The following is a 14,972-nucleotide window of genomic DNA, read 5'->3' on the forward strand; positions in this document are numbered from 1 at the left end:
CGCCGCCATCATAGAGATGAGGCTAGCCGACGTCAGTCACTGTCCATGGTGCTGAAAGAGTTAACTGATCGGCAGTAACTCTTTCAGCACCCTCGACAGTGCATTCCAATCACCATATCGAGTAACCTGTTTAAAAAAAAAAAAGATGTTCGTACTTACAGAGAACTTCCCGGCCGTTGCCTTGGTGACGCGTCCTTGGTGACACGTCCCTCTTGACATCTGGCCCCACCTCCCCTGATGACGCGGCAGTCCATGTGACCGCTGCAGCCTGTGCTTGGCTGCAGCTGTCACTTGGACTGAATTGTCATTCCGGGAGGTCAGACTAGAGGAAGAAGCCGGGAGTTATCGGTAAGTCAGAACTTTTTTTTTTTTTTTACACGTTCACGTATATTGGAATCGGAAGTCACTGTGCAGGGTGCTGAACCAGTTTAACTCTTTCAGCACCCTGGACAGTGACTGTCTCCTGCCGGGTTCGGTCAAAACGAGTTCGGCCATCTGTAAGACACTCCGTTCGGATGTTTGTAAACAGAAAAGCACGTGATGCGCGAAAACGCAGATTTATAGAACATGTCGTGAGTTTTTTTCAGCGCACTCACGCTGAGCAAAACTCACGGACTGTCTGCATGCCCCCATAGAGTAATATAGGTGCGTACGACACGCGTGAAAAGCACGCGCGTCGCATGCGCGTATATTACGCTCGTGTAAATGAGGCCTAATACTGCTCCCTATATACAAGAATATAACTACTATAATACTGCTCCTATATACAAGAATATAACTACTCCTATATACAAGAATATAACTACTATAATATTGCCCCTATATACAAGAATATAACTACTATAATACTGCCCCCTATATACAAGAATATAACTACTATAATACTGCTCCCTATATACAAGAATATAACTGCTATAATACTGCCCCTATATACAAGAATATAACTACAATAATACTGCCCCCTATATACAAGAATATAACTACTATAATACTGCTCCCTATATACAAGAATATAACTGCTATAATACTGCTCCTATATACAAGAATATAACTACTATAATACTGCCTCTATATACAAGAATATAACTACTATAATACTGCCCCTATATACAAGAATATAACTACTATAATACTGCCCCCTATATACAAGAAGATAACTACTATAATACTGCCCCCTATATACAAGAAGATAACTACTATAATACTGCCCCCTATATAGAAGAATATAACTACTATAATACTGCCCCCTATATACAAGAATATAACTACTATAATACTGCCCCCTATATACAAGAATATAACTACTATAATACTGCCCCCTATATAGAAGAATATAACTACTATAATACTGCTCCCTATAGGCAAGAATATAACTACTATAATACTGCCCCTATATACAAGAATATAACTACTATAATACTGCTCCCTATATGCAAGAATATAACTACTATAATACTGCTCCTATATGCAAGAATATAACTACTATAATACTGCTCCTATATACAAGAATATAACTACTATAATACTGCATCCTATATACAAGAATATAACTACTATAATACTGCCCCCTATATACAAGAATATAACTACTATAATACTGCTCTCTATATACAAGAATATAACTACTATAATACTGCTCCCTATATACAAGAATATAACTACTATAATACTGCCCCCTATATACAAGAATATAACTACTATAATACTGTCCCTATATACAAGAATATAACTACTATAATACTGCCCCTATATACAAGAATATACCTACTATAATACTGCCCTCTATATACAAGAATATAACTACTATATTACTGCCCCTATATACAAGAATATAACTACTATAATACTGCCCCTATATACAAGAATATAACTACTATAATACTGCCCCTATATACAAGAATATAACTACTATAATACTGCCCCTATATACAAGAATATAACTACTATAATACTGCCCCTATATACAAGAATATAACTACTATAATACTGACCCTATATACAAGAATATAACTACTATAATACTGCTGCTATATACAAGAATATAACTACTATAATACTGCTCCCTATATACAAGAATATAACTACTATAATACTGCCCCCTATATACAAGAATATAACTACTATAACACTGCTGCTATATACAAGAATATAACTACTATAATACTGCTCCTATGTACAAGAATATAGCTACTATAATACTGCTCCTATATACAAGAATATAACTACTATAATACTGCTCCTATATACAAGAATATAACTACTATAATACTGCCCCCTATATACAAGAATATAACAACTATAATACTGCCCCCTATATACAAGAATATAACTACTATAATACTGCCCCCTATATACAAGAATATAACTACTATAATACTGCTCCTATATACAAGAATATAACTACTATAATACTGCTCCTATATACAAGAATATAACTACTATAATACTGCTCCTATATACAAGAATATAACTACTATAATACTGCCCCCTATATAGAAGAATATAACTACTATAATACTGCTCCCTATATGCAAGAATATAACTACTATAATACTGCCCCTATATACAAGAATATAACTACTATAATACTGCTCCCTATATGCAAGAATATAACTACTATAATACTGCTCCTATATGCAAGAATATAACTACTATAATACTGCTCCTATATACAAGAATATAACTACTATAATACTGCATCCTACATACAAGAATATAACTACTATAATACTGCTCCTATATACAAGAATATAACTACTATAATACTGTCCCTATATACAAGAATATAACTACTATAATACTGCCCCTATATACAAGAATATACCTACTATAATACTGCCCTCTATATACAAGAATATAACTACTATATTACTGCCCCTATATACAAGAATATAACTATTATAATACTGACCCTATATACAAGAATATAACTACTATAATACTGCTGCTATATACAAGAATATAACTACTATAATACTGCCCCCTATATACAAGAATATAACTACTATAACACTGCTGCTATATACAAGAATATAACTACTATAATACTGCTCCTATGTACAAGAATATAGCTACTATAATACTGCTCCTATATACAAGAATATAACAACTATAATACTGCCCCCTATATACAAGAATATAACTACTATAATACTGCCCCCTATATACAAGAATATAACTACTATAATACTGCTCCTATATACAAGAATATAACTACTATAATACTGCTCCTATATACAAGAATATAACTACTATAATACTGCCCCCTATATACAATAATATAACTACTATAATACTGCCCCCTATATACAAGAATATAACTACTATAATACTGCCCCCTATATAGAAGAATATAACTACTATAATACTGCTCCCTATATGCAAGAATATAACTACTATAATACTGCCCCTATATACAAGAATATAACTACTATAATACTGCTCCCTATATGCAAGAATATAACTACTATAATACTGCTCCTATATGCAAGAATATAACTACTATAATACTGCTCCTATATACAAGAATATAACTACTATAATACTGCATCCTACATACAAGAATATAACTACTATAATACTGCTCCTATATACAAGAATATAACTACTATAATACTGCTCTCTATATACAAGAATATAACTACTATAATACTGCTCCCTATATACAAGAATATAACTACTATAATACTGCCCCCTATATACAAGAATATAACTACTATAATACTGTCACTATATACAAGAATATAACTACTATAATACTGCCCCTATATACAAGAATATACCTACTATAATACTGCCCTCTATATACAAGAATATAACTACTATATTACTGCCCCTATATACAAGAATATAACTACTATAATACTGCCCCTATATACAAGAATATAACTACTATAATACTGCCCCTATATACAAGAATATAACTACTATAATACTGCCCTATATACAAGAATATAACTACTATAATACTGCTCCTATGTACAAGAATATAGCTACTATAATACTGCTCCTATATACAAGAATATAACTACTATAATACTGCTCCTATATACAAGAATATAACTACTATAATACTGCCCCCTATATACAAGAATATAACAACTATAATACTGCCCCCTATATACAAGAATATAACTACTATAATACTGCCCCCTATATACAAGAATATAACTACTATAATACTGCTCCTATATACAAGAATATAACTACTATAATACTGCTCCTATATACAAGAATATAACTACTATAATATTGCTCCTATACACAAGATATAACTGCTATAAATACTGCTCCTATATACAAGAAAATAACTACTATAATACTGCCCACTATATACAAGAATATAACTACTATAATACTGCTCCTATACACAAGAATATAACTACTATAATACTGCCGCTATATACAAGAATATAACTACTATAATACTGCTCCTATATACAAGAATATAACTGCTATAATACTGCTCCTATATACAAGAAAATAACTACTATAATACTGCCCACTATATACAAGAATATAACTACTATAATACTGCTCCTATACACAAGAATATAACTACTATAATACTGCCGCTATATACAAGAATATAACTACTATAATACTGCCCCCTATATACAAGAATATAACTACTATAATACTGTTCCTATATACAAGACTATAACTACTATAGCACTGCCCCCCTATATACAAGAATATAGCTACTATAATACTGCCCCCTATATACAAGAATATAACTACTATAATACTGCTCCTATATACAAGACTATAACTACTATAATACTGCCCCCTATATACAAGAATATAACTACTATAATACTGCCTCCTATATACAAGAATATAACTACTATAATACTGCTCCTATATACAAGAATATAACTACTATAATACTTCCCCTATATACAATATAACTACTATAATACTGCTCCTATATACAAGAATATAACTACTATAATACTGCCCCTATATACAAGAATATAACTACTATAATACTGCCCCCTATATACAAGAATATAACTACTATAATACTGCTCTTATATACAAGAATATTACTACTATAATACTACCCCCTATATACAAGAATATAACTACTATAATACTGTCCCCTATATACAAGAATATAACCACTATAATACTGCTCCTATATACAAGAATATAACTACTATAATACTGCCCCCTATATACAAGAATATAACTACTATAATACTACCCCCTATATACAAGAATATAACTACTATAATACTGCCCCTATATACAAGAATATAGCTACTATAATACTGCTCCCTGAATATAACTACTATAATACTGCCGCTATATACAAGAATATAACTACTATAATACTGCCCCTATATACAAGAATATAACTACTATAATACTGCCCCTATATACAAGAATATAACTACTATAAAACTGCCCCTATATACAAGAATATAACTACTATAATACTGCTCCTATATACAAGAATATAACTACTATAATACTGCTCCTATATACAAGAATATAACTACTATAATACTGCCCCCTATATACAAGAATGTGAAAATGAGGAGATTATTATAGTTGTCCACATACCAGATATCTTCCGGCCAGCCATATTTAATAAGATCCTCATCTGCAAAAAAAATAAAAAAACATCTGAGAAGTCAGTGCCCCTTCCAGGCAAACGATCACTTCTATCCTGCAGTGAATACGTTACATGATATAGGAATAGAAGGGGGATAAGAGAAGATGTTACATAAATAACAGCACGTCCTGCTCAGCTGACTGATTGGGGGGAGCGGATCATGAGATCGTCTTGAATGCCGATTGCTCGTACGGGAGTCTTGGTCTTGGTTACGTGATAATTGTTGGTCAATAAGCGGAGGGTCGCGCTCTTTGTATAACAGTGTGGGGGAGGGTCGCGCTCTTTGTATAACCGTGTGGGGGAGGGTCGCGCTCTTTGTATCAGTGTGGGGGAGGGTCGCGCTCTTTGTATCAGTGTGGGGGAGGGTCGCGCTCTTTGTATCAGTGTGGGGGAGGGTCGCGCTCTTTGTATCAGTGTGGGGGAGGGTCGCGCTCTTTGTATCAGTGTGGGGGAGGGTCGCGCTCTTTGTATCAGTGTGGGGGAGGGTCGCGCTCTTTGTATAACAGTGTGGGGGAGGGGAGCGCTCTTTGTATAACCGTGTGGGGGAGGGTCGCGCTCTTTGTATCAGTGTGGGGGAGGGTCGCGCTCTTTGTATAACCGTGTGGGGGAGGGGAGCGCTCTTTGTATCAGTGTGGGGGAGGGGAGCTATCACTGCTGTGAGACATCTGATTACTGCACTTTTAGCCATTACGGGATGATGCTGATAAAAAAAGACCCCCCAATTAACGAGTAATGAGAATTTTTGAAGGCTCTGAATCCCCCTCCTCCAGGGACGGCAGGGTGACTTACTTTCATACTTGTCTTTTCCCATATATATCGTGTATGCCGGGGAGACGACTGCAAGAGAAGCAGGGAAATAATCAGCGACTCGATCCCAGACACCACACATAATGCGGCTTCTTCTGCGGCACGATGAGACGTGGCCCCGGAACCACCCCCATCCCGCTCCACCCTGACAATGTTGTTCTCCAACCAATGTCAAATGGGAATAAAAAGGCAGAGTTTGGTTTTAATTCCCATAGAAACCAATGTAAGAATTACATTTCCTCCTCTAGTCTGAAATGGCAGATAACAGGAAACAATAGACTGCATCCACTGGAGAGAAGACAGATGGCAGGCGTAGCACAGGTTACAGTAATATCGCAATGACGTATTATCCTCGGGAGCATTGTGGTGGACAGAATGACCGATGACATCACCTGCCAGAGGACGGGACGGAGTGTGCGGCCGCTGCGGGGGAAATATGGTAGAAGTCTCGCTTAAAGAGGCTCTGTCACCAGATTTTGCAGCCCCTATCTGCTATTGCTATCAACATTTATCTCCGATGGAAGGCTCAAATGTGAACATGGGCTTGCATGGCGTCCAATGAAATGACTAGGTGACCACGTCCACCTGCCGCTCCTGATCGGGCACATTGAAGGAGGTCGCCAGGATGTGCAGGGTCCAGAGCCCACAGATTCACAGCCGGAGATGCCGGCGCTCGTCATTTTCTAGTCTCCGGCATCGGTTAATTTTTGGCACATACACTGGATTAGCGGAATTTCAGAACCTCTGGATGCCGGTTTAACGGCATAGGTAATAATAGGCCTCGCTCTATATGGCCAATAGTATGTGACCCCCTCATCATCACGCCATCAGCGCTTATGGTCAGGGCTCGGATGGGGTTGAGGTCAGCGCTTTGTACAGTTTAGCTTTTCTACAAAAATAGAAAAAAAAATAATTCTGGATCTCACTTTTTATCGGGGGGCATCATCTACTGGATCAGGAAAGGGTCCTCACCCAACTGCAACCAAAACTCGGGACGCTCACAATTCTGTAGATGTCACTGGAACCCCAGACATTATACCTCCCCCGCCAGCCACTCACGATTCTGTAGATGTCACTGGAACCCCAGACATTATACCTCCCCCGCCAGCCACTCACGATTCTGTAGATGTCACTGGAACCCCAGACATTATACCTCCCCCGCCACACCCTACAGTTGTCTACATATCCGGGCAAGAAGTGTCCTCCCAGTATCCAAAGATCCATCCATCTGACTGCAAGATGATGATGAAGAAGAAGATCCACCCTTCGCGTTTGTGGCTTTACCCCTCTCCAGCTCATACCTGGCATTGTGTACGCTGAGGTCTAGTAGACGGCTGCTCGGTGAAGAAGAACTAACTCCATGAAGCTCCTGATACAAAGTCCTTGAGATGATGTTTCTTCCAGAGGGGTTGCTGAGGACCGATGATATCCATCCTGTGTGGTCACCGCTTCACAGCTGAGCTGTTGTAACATATGGAAGCCTAAACTTCTCAACGGCGGCTGTACCAGCTCAATTGTAAGGGGGTCACATACTTTTGGTCACGTAGTGAATATACGAGCAGCACTGGATGAAGAGTTGGCACTGGCATCAGCTGGTGTTTTTTGAATGTGTAATATATATATATATATATGATGACAAGTCACTTACCATTGCTAGTGAAGTAAAACACCATAGCGCCCCCCTGAGGACTGTGCGCTCTCTCTCCGCGAACCAGGTGATGAATGTAGAGAACTGTAGATATAAACAAGTCATCAGCTCATCAATGGTTAATGTTACCTCAGACGGGTCACGGCAGATTTATCGACACTGTCCTGGTTTCCATAGCGAACAAGGACGCAGCTTAAAACCGACGGAAAAAAACGTAATAGTGAAGGTCATTACAAGGACACAAGACGTAGATTATATACCTGCCCCATGATGTAGACTATGGACGTGTATGTAGTCGGGCCCCGGCAGGTAACGACTGACAATTGGCAGGCCCCCGGCAGGTCGCAGCCCACCATCGGGGGCCCCCGGCAGGTCACAGCCCACCATCGGGGACCCCCGGCAGGTCACAGCCCACCATCGGGGGCCCCCGGCAGGTCACAGCCCACCATCGGGGGCCCCCGGCAGGTCACAGCCCACCATCGGGGGCCCCCGGCAGGTCACAGCCCACCATCGGGGGCCCCCGGCAGGTCACAGCCCACCATCGGGGGCCCCCGGCAGGTCACAGCCCACCATCGGGGGCCCCCGGCAGGTCACAGCCCACCATCGGGGGCCCCCGGCAGGTCACAGCCCACCATCGGGGGCCCCCGGCAGGTCACAGCAGCAGTACAATCGGTGATCAGTTTATTTTCAGGGTACCTCGCAAACAAAAAGAATTGTCCAAAGTGGAGTACCCCTTTAAGCTGCAGAAACAACCACTCATAGATCCCTTCTGATCCCTCCTGTGTCCACATCCGACATGAGGGACGGCTGACCGGTGACCTCCGCAGCCAGAGATAGAGGTTGGTGCTGAGCAGGGGACCCCCCATTATAACAGTCATATCCTCGAATAAGAACTACCCTAAAAACTTAAATGGGTTTTCCATCTCAGACATGTATGGCACATACACAGGATCCTATAGATAGGTCATAAATATCAGAGATGGGAATCACCTGATTGTCACACAGCTGCTGAGTTTGTTACAATGTTTCTGTGCAGGTAAAGTGCAGGACTGGAGAGATTACTGCTGCTAGGTTTACCTCACTAACAATTGCATACAAAATACATTGTAACAAACTGCTGCTGTGAGATGTATAGATCTTCAACCTCAGGACAATGTTCCCATTCACTGACATGAAGCAGATATCTAAGGAAGTGAAATATGAAGTATATTAGACTGTGGTACACTTCTATATACAAGACTGGACAAGCCCTTTAATTGTTTTAGATGTGTGTATATATATATATATACACACACACACACACACACACACACACACACACACACACACGTGTATCTACATAGAAACTATCTGTACGAAGCGACCAATCAGGGTCCAGCTTTCATCTGTTAACCTGCACTGCAGAAATGAAAGCTAAGCTCTGATTGGTTACTTTGGGCTATATGAGATTACTTAGATACATTGTATGACAGGAGACACTGACGTCACATGTCCCGGCCAACTGGCACTCCATCTCTCCTCACTGTGTACAACACAGGCGGGAGATATTAGGCGGAATGTTGCGACTTACGGCTCCTCAGGCACCGGTACAAACATGACTGCACTCTGGTGTCCCTCACGGTTACCATGACGCCCACCCGGCTCTCCCTGTACTTACCACGATTTCCACAACCGTCCGCTTCCTGCCCGGCTTACACACCGGAAGTGACGTAGTAACCAGCAAGCGCTGCCCGATAATTTACAGAGCGGCGCCTGCGCAGACACTGACACCTACAGGCCATGAGTGGGATGACAGGCGAGAAGACGGCGCTGAGAATCAGTAGTAGCTGAAATGACAGCACGCTGCCATCTGCAGGCCAGATGTGGTATGACACAATCAGTACCGGTCTGTATTGTTTCTGGTCCTTGTTGAACATTTTGGTTAAAGAAAGAAAAGACATTTAAAAAACATTTTAGAGGAATCTGCAAATGGGCTGACGAATGCAGGCTGCTGTAAATAATCCTAGTCTGGGGGTACTCTGCAGGGAAGAACATTTCTGGTAATATTTTATGGGATAATGCAGCTCCAAATCTAAGTTATAGTTTATTAAGAGTCACAGAGGATTTAAGCCCTAGTCCTGTTATTCACTTAGGTTAGCTCGCTGGTGGATCTAAATGGCTTGGCGCCGGGATGAACGGGCCTGACGCCATCTTAGCTAGTCGGTGGCTTCTCTATAACAGCGCCAGGATGTCACAGCATGGTATGCCGCATCGCCGCTATGACGGTCAGGAGCCTCCTCGCATGTGTGCGCGGTGCCTCGCTGCGGACGGTGGGTGAAAATCAGGAGGCTCTCAATGGGAGACAGTCAGCAAGCCATCATCTGCCTACCTGAACTGGAGTTGCGGTCACATGTAGATTTAACCCCTTGTTGACATTCGATGTAGCTGTACATGACAGCCTCCAAGTGGGAGTATAGAGCCGGCTCACGGGCGGAGCCTTAGTGGGAGTCGGCTGTGAACAGCCAATGACCGGGATCGGAGATCCCTGCCGTAACCCCCTTAGATGCCGCGGTCAATAGCATGGCCTAGTGAAGGCCCCCAGATCTGCCATCTTTGTGCTCCTTGGGAAAAAGTATGCGTTATAGCGCTCCTAAAAAAGGAAGAAAACTGTCTCTCTAGTGCCACCTGCAGTTGCTGATCCTCCGCAGTACAGAGTAGGCTTCCGGTTGGCTGAATAAAATGCCTTTGAAGCAGCCCGGGTCATGTTTCAAGTCTCTATAAAGTGTCGGACATTGACAGTCATCCAATGGCGGATCATCATTAGGGCGGTTCATTTGGCGGCCCGGGGGCCCAAGGCTCCCAGGGGGACCATGGCCGCCCAAACCTCACATAACCGCACGGGCCCCCTCATGCCCGGTGGCGTCGCTGGCACCGGAGGGGGACCCGATGCTAGCGGCAGACACATTCACTTGTATCTGAGTCCCCAGGACGCAGATACAAATAAATACTACAGACTGCAGGCCACGTTAGGCGCTGGGAAGACTGCATCACTGGTCTGCTCATGCGTCCCGCCTGGAGTATGATAAGAGCTCCGTCCATTGCAGGAACGGGGCAAGGTAAGTAAAATATTTTTTATTTTATTTGGGTTTTTTTGGGGAGCGTGAGCGCTGCGTGACACTATATACAAGAAGAGGGGGAGCACTGTGTAGCACTATATACAAGGGGGGAGCACTATGTGACACTATATACAAGGGGGAGCACTATGTGACACTATATACAAGGGGGAGAACTGTGTAGCACTATTTACAAGGAGGAGGGCTGTGTAGCACTATATACAAGGGGGGAGCACTATGTGACACTATATACAAGGGGGGAGCACTGTGTAGCACTATATACAAGGGGGTAGCACTGTGTAACACTATATACAAGGGGGAGGGCTGTGTAGCACTATATACAAGGGCGAGCACTGTGTAACACTATATACAAGGGGGAGCACTTTGTAGCACTATATACAAGGGGGAGCACTGTGTAGCACTATTTACAAGGAGGAGGGCTGTGTAGCACTATATACAAGGGGGGAGCACTGTGTAGCACTATTTACAAGGAGGAGGGCTGTGTAGCACTATATACAAGGGGGGAGCACTGTGTAGCACTATATACAAGGGGGAGCACTGTGTAGCACTATATACAAGGGGGGAGCACTGTGTGACACTATATACAAGGGGGAGCGCTGTGTAGCACTATATACAAGGGGGGAGCACTGTGTAGCACTATATACAAGGGGGGCACTGTGTAGCACTATATACAAGGGGGGAGCACTGTGTGACACTATATACAAGGGGGAGCACTGTGTAGCACTATATACAAGGGGGGAGCACTGTGTAACACTATTTACAAGGAGGAGGGCTGTGTAGCACTATATACAAGGGAGGAGCACTGTGTAGCACTATATACAAGGGGGAGCACTGTGTAGCACTATATACAAGGGGGAGCACTGTGGGATGCTATATACAAGGGGGGTGCGCTTTGTAGGGCTATATACAAGGGGTCGGAGGCTCTGTGTGACACTATATACGAGGGGGGAGCGCTGTGTGACACTATATACAAGGGGGGAGCGCTGTGTGACACTATATACAAGGGGGGGTAGCGCTGTGTCACACTATATACAAGGGGTGGAGCAATGTGTAGCACTATACAAGGGGGAGCACTATGTGACACTATATACAAGGGGGGTAGCACTTTGTGACACTATATACAAGGGGGGTAGCGCTGTGTCACACTATATACAAGGGGGTAGCACTTTGTGACACTATATACAAGGGGCGTAGCGCTGTGTCACACTATATACAAGGGGGATAGCACTGTGTGACACTATATACAAGGGGGGTAGCACTGTGTGACACTATATACAAGGGGGGATAGCGCTGTGTGACGCTATATACAAGGGGGATAGCGCTGTGTGACGCTATATACAAGGGGGGATAGCGCTGTGTGACGCTATATACAAGGGGGGATAGCGCTGTGTGATTTTATGTACAAGGGGGGATAGCGCTGTGTGACACTATATACAAGGGGGGTAGCGCTGTGTGACACTATATACAAGGGGGGATAGAGCTGTTTGACGCTATATACAAGGGGGATAGCGCTGTGTGACACTATATACAAGGGGGATAGCACTGTGACGCTATATACAAGGGGGGATAGCGCTGTGTGACACTATATACAAGGGGGTTAGCGCTGTGTGACGCTATATACAAGGGGTAGCGCTGTGTGACACTATATACAAGGGGGATAGCGCTGTGTGACGCTATATACAAGGGGTAGCGCTATGTGACGCTATATACAAGAGGGATAGCGCTGTGTGACACTATATACAAGGGGGGATAGCACTGAGTGACGCTATATACAAGGTGGGGTAGCGCTGTGTGACACTATATATATGGGGGGTAGCGCTGTGTGACGCTATATACAAGGGGGGGTAGCGCTGTGTGACACTATATACATGGGGGTAGCGCTGTGTGATGCTATATACAAGGGGGGGTAGCGCTGTGTGACGGTTTATACAAGGGGGAGCAATGTGTAGCTATAACGGTTCCCACTGGTTTGTTTGTGGATCCTCTGTGTCATCCGGGAGATGGTGCTAGTAACCCAGGGCAATGCTTGGCACAGCGGGTTTAGTGGCGGTCGGATGGTTAGGCCAGAAGTCAGGACAGGCAGCAGACGTCGTAACGGGTATGGATAGCAATAGGTCAAGGCAGGCGGCAGGCAAGGATAGTACAAGTTCAGGCAGAGGTAATAACGGGAAATCCAGACAAAGACAGAAGGCAAGGTAACAGGGAAACTGGGTACAGGGAAGCTCACGGGGAACTTGATTGAACAAGAAAGGATCCGAGGGAGGAGGATCCTTAAATAGGAAGTCTTGGAATTTTGGCACGTACTGGCCCTTTAAGAAGGGAAGAGTCAGCGTGTGCCCTCTAGTGGCTGACGGCCGCGGAGGGAGGTGAGAGAAGCACTTACCTGACGCCGCCCAGAGCCTGCATGGCGTCCGAATCGGGTAAGTGGAGCTCGGGACGAGCATGAGGGAATGGAGGGCGCAGGAACCGGAGCATAGGCCGTGGAAGAGGCGGGGAACGGCGTGGCAGCCATTACAGTACCCCCCTTTACGCTCCCTCTTTTTTGGCTTGCTTGGGAACCTTCGTTCAAAGTCCTTGATGAGATTTGGGGCGTTGACATTCTCGACGGGCTGCCGTGATCTCTACTCAGGACCATAATCCTTCCAGTCCACCAGGTACCACAATCTCCCCGTGTTCGTTTGACATCCAGGATCTCTTTGATCTCAAATTCGGCATCAGCCACAGGAGCACGATGGGCAGGAATTTTTGGGGAAAATCGGTTGAATATTGTAGGTTTCAGCAGAGAAATGTGGAAGGAATTAGAGATTTTCAGAGACAGAGGAAGGCGAAGTCTGAAAGTTACTGGATTAATCTGTTCTGTTATCTCATAACGGCCCAGAAACCGAGGAGCCAGTTTGTAACAAGGGGTCTTCAGACGTATGTACCTGGTGGACGGCCAGACTTTATCCCCAGGACAGAGCTGCGTTTTTTTATCCGCGTTTCTCTTGAACCTGGCTACGGCTTTGTGGATGGCCTCCTGCCATATATGTACAAAGTCACGTTGGACCATGTTAGCAGCTGGAGCCTCGGAAGGCACATAGACTGGTAGAGGAATTCCTGGGTGCTGGCCATACACCAAGAAGAAAGGAGAAGAGCATTGGCCCATGGAAGCAGACTTGCCCAGTCGTCTTTTTGTGGAGACACAAAACTCCTGAGGAAACTTTCAAGTATTTGGTTAATCCGCTCTACTTGACCATTGGATTGGGGATGGTATGCGGAAGAGAAGTCTAGTTTGACCCCCAGCAGTTTGCACAATGCTCTCCAGAACTTGGATGTGAACTGTACTCCTCTGTCAGAAACAATATGCTTAGGAAGACCATGCAGGCAAAAGATGTGCTCGACAAACAGTGTTGCCAGTCGGGAAGATGACAGAAGGCCTGAAAGGGGTTAAAAATGCGCCATTTTGGAAAAGCGATCCACGACTACCCAGATCACGGTACACCCAGCAGAACTAGGCAGATCGGTGATGAAGTCCATGGCGATGTGCGACCAGGGAGAGTCAGGCACAGGTAGAGGATGCAAAAGGCCGGCAGGTCTTAAATGGGAGACTTTATTCTGAGAGCAGGTGGAGCAGGCTGAAACAAAGTCTGTAGTATCTTGGAACATGGAAGGCCACCAGTACCGACGGCTAATCAAATTGAGAGTCTGTTTGATGCCAGGGTGCGCAGAATCCCTTGAGGCATGACCCCAGCGAAGAACACAATCCCTTTGTTTAGGGGGTACGTAGGTCTTTCCTCGGGGA

At 43.4% G+C, this 14,972-nt stretch overlaps 1 protein-coding gene across 1 annotated transcript in view; it reads right to left on the reverse strand.

Moving 5' to 3' along the window:
- The window catches only part of CCDC25 (coiled-coil domain containing 25), a 19,918-nt gene extending 10,192 nt beyond the window's left edge, over positions 1–9,726 (reverse strand). The window contains exons 1-4 of the mRNA XM_075863796.1: positions 9,649–9,726; positions 8,079–8,162; positions 6,413–6,460; positions 5,525–5,611 (exon numbers count right to left, since the gene is read on the reverse strand). Of these exons, the coding sequence (XP_075719911.1) occupies positions 5,525–5,611; positions 6,413–6,460; positions 8,079–8,162; positions 9,649–9,706 (277 nt within the window). The 5' untranslated portion in view covers positions 9,707–9,726. The remainder of the gene's footprint in view (positions 1–5,524; positions 5,612–6,412; positions 6,461–8,078; positions 8,163–9,648) is intronic.
- Between the last annotated feature and the right edge of the window lie 5,246 nt (positions 9,727–14,972).

This window comes from Rhinoderma darwinii, chromosome 4, assembly GCF_050947455.1.
Source record: "Rhinoderma darwinii isolate aRhiDar2 chromosome 4, aRhiDar2.hap1, whole genome shotgun sequence".
NCBI lineage: Eukaryota > Metazoa > Chordata > Amphibia > Anura > Rhinodermatidae > Rhinoderma > Rhinoderma darwinii.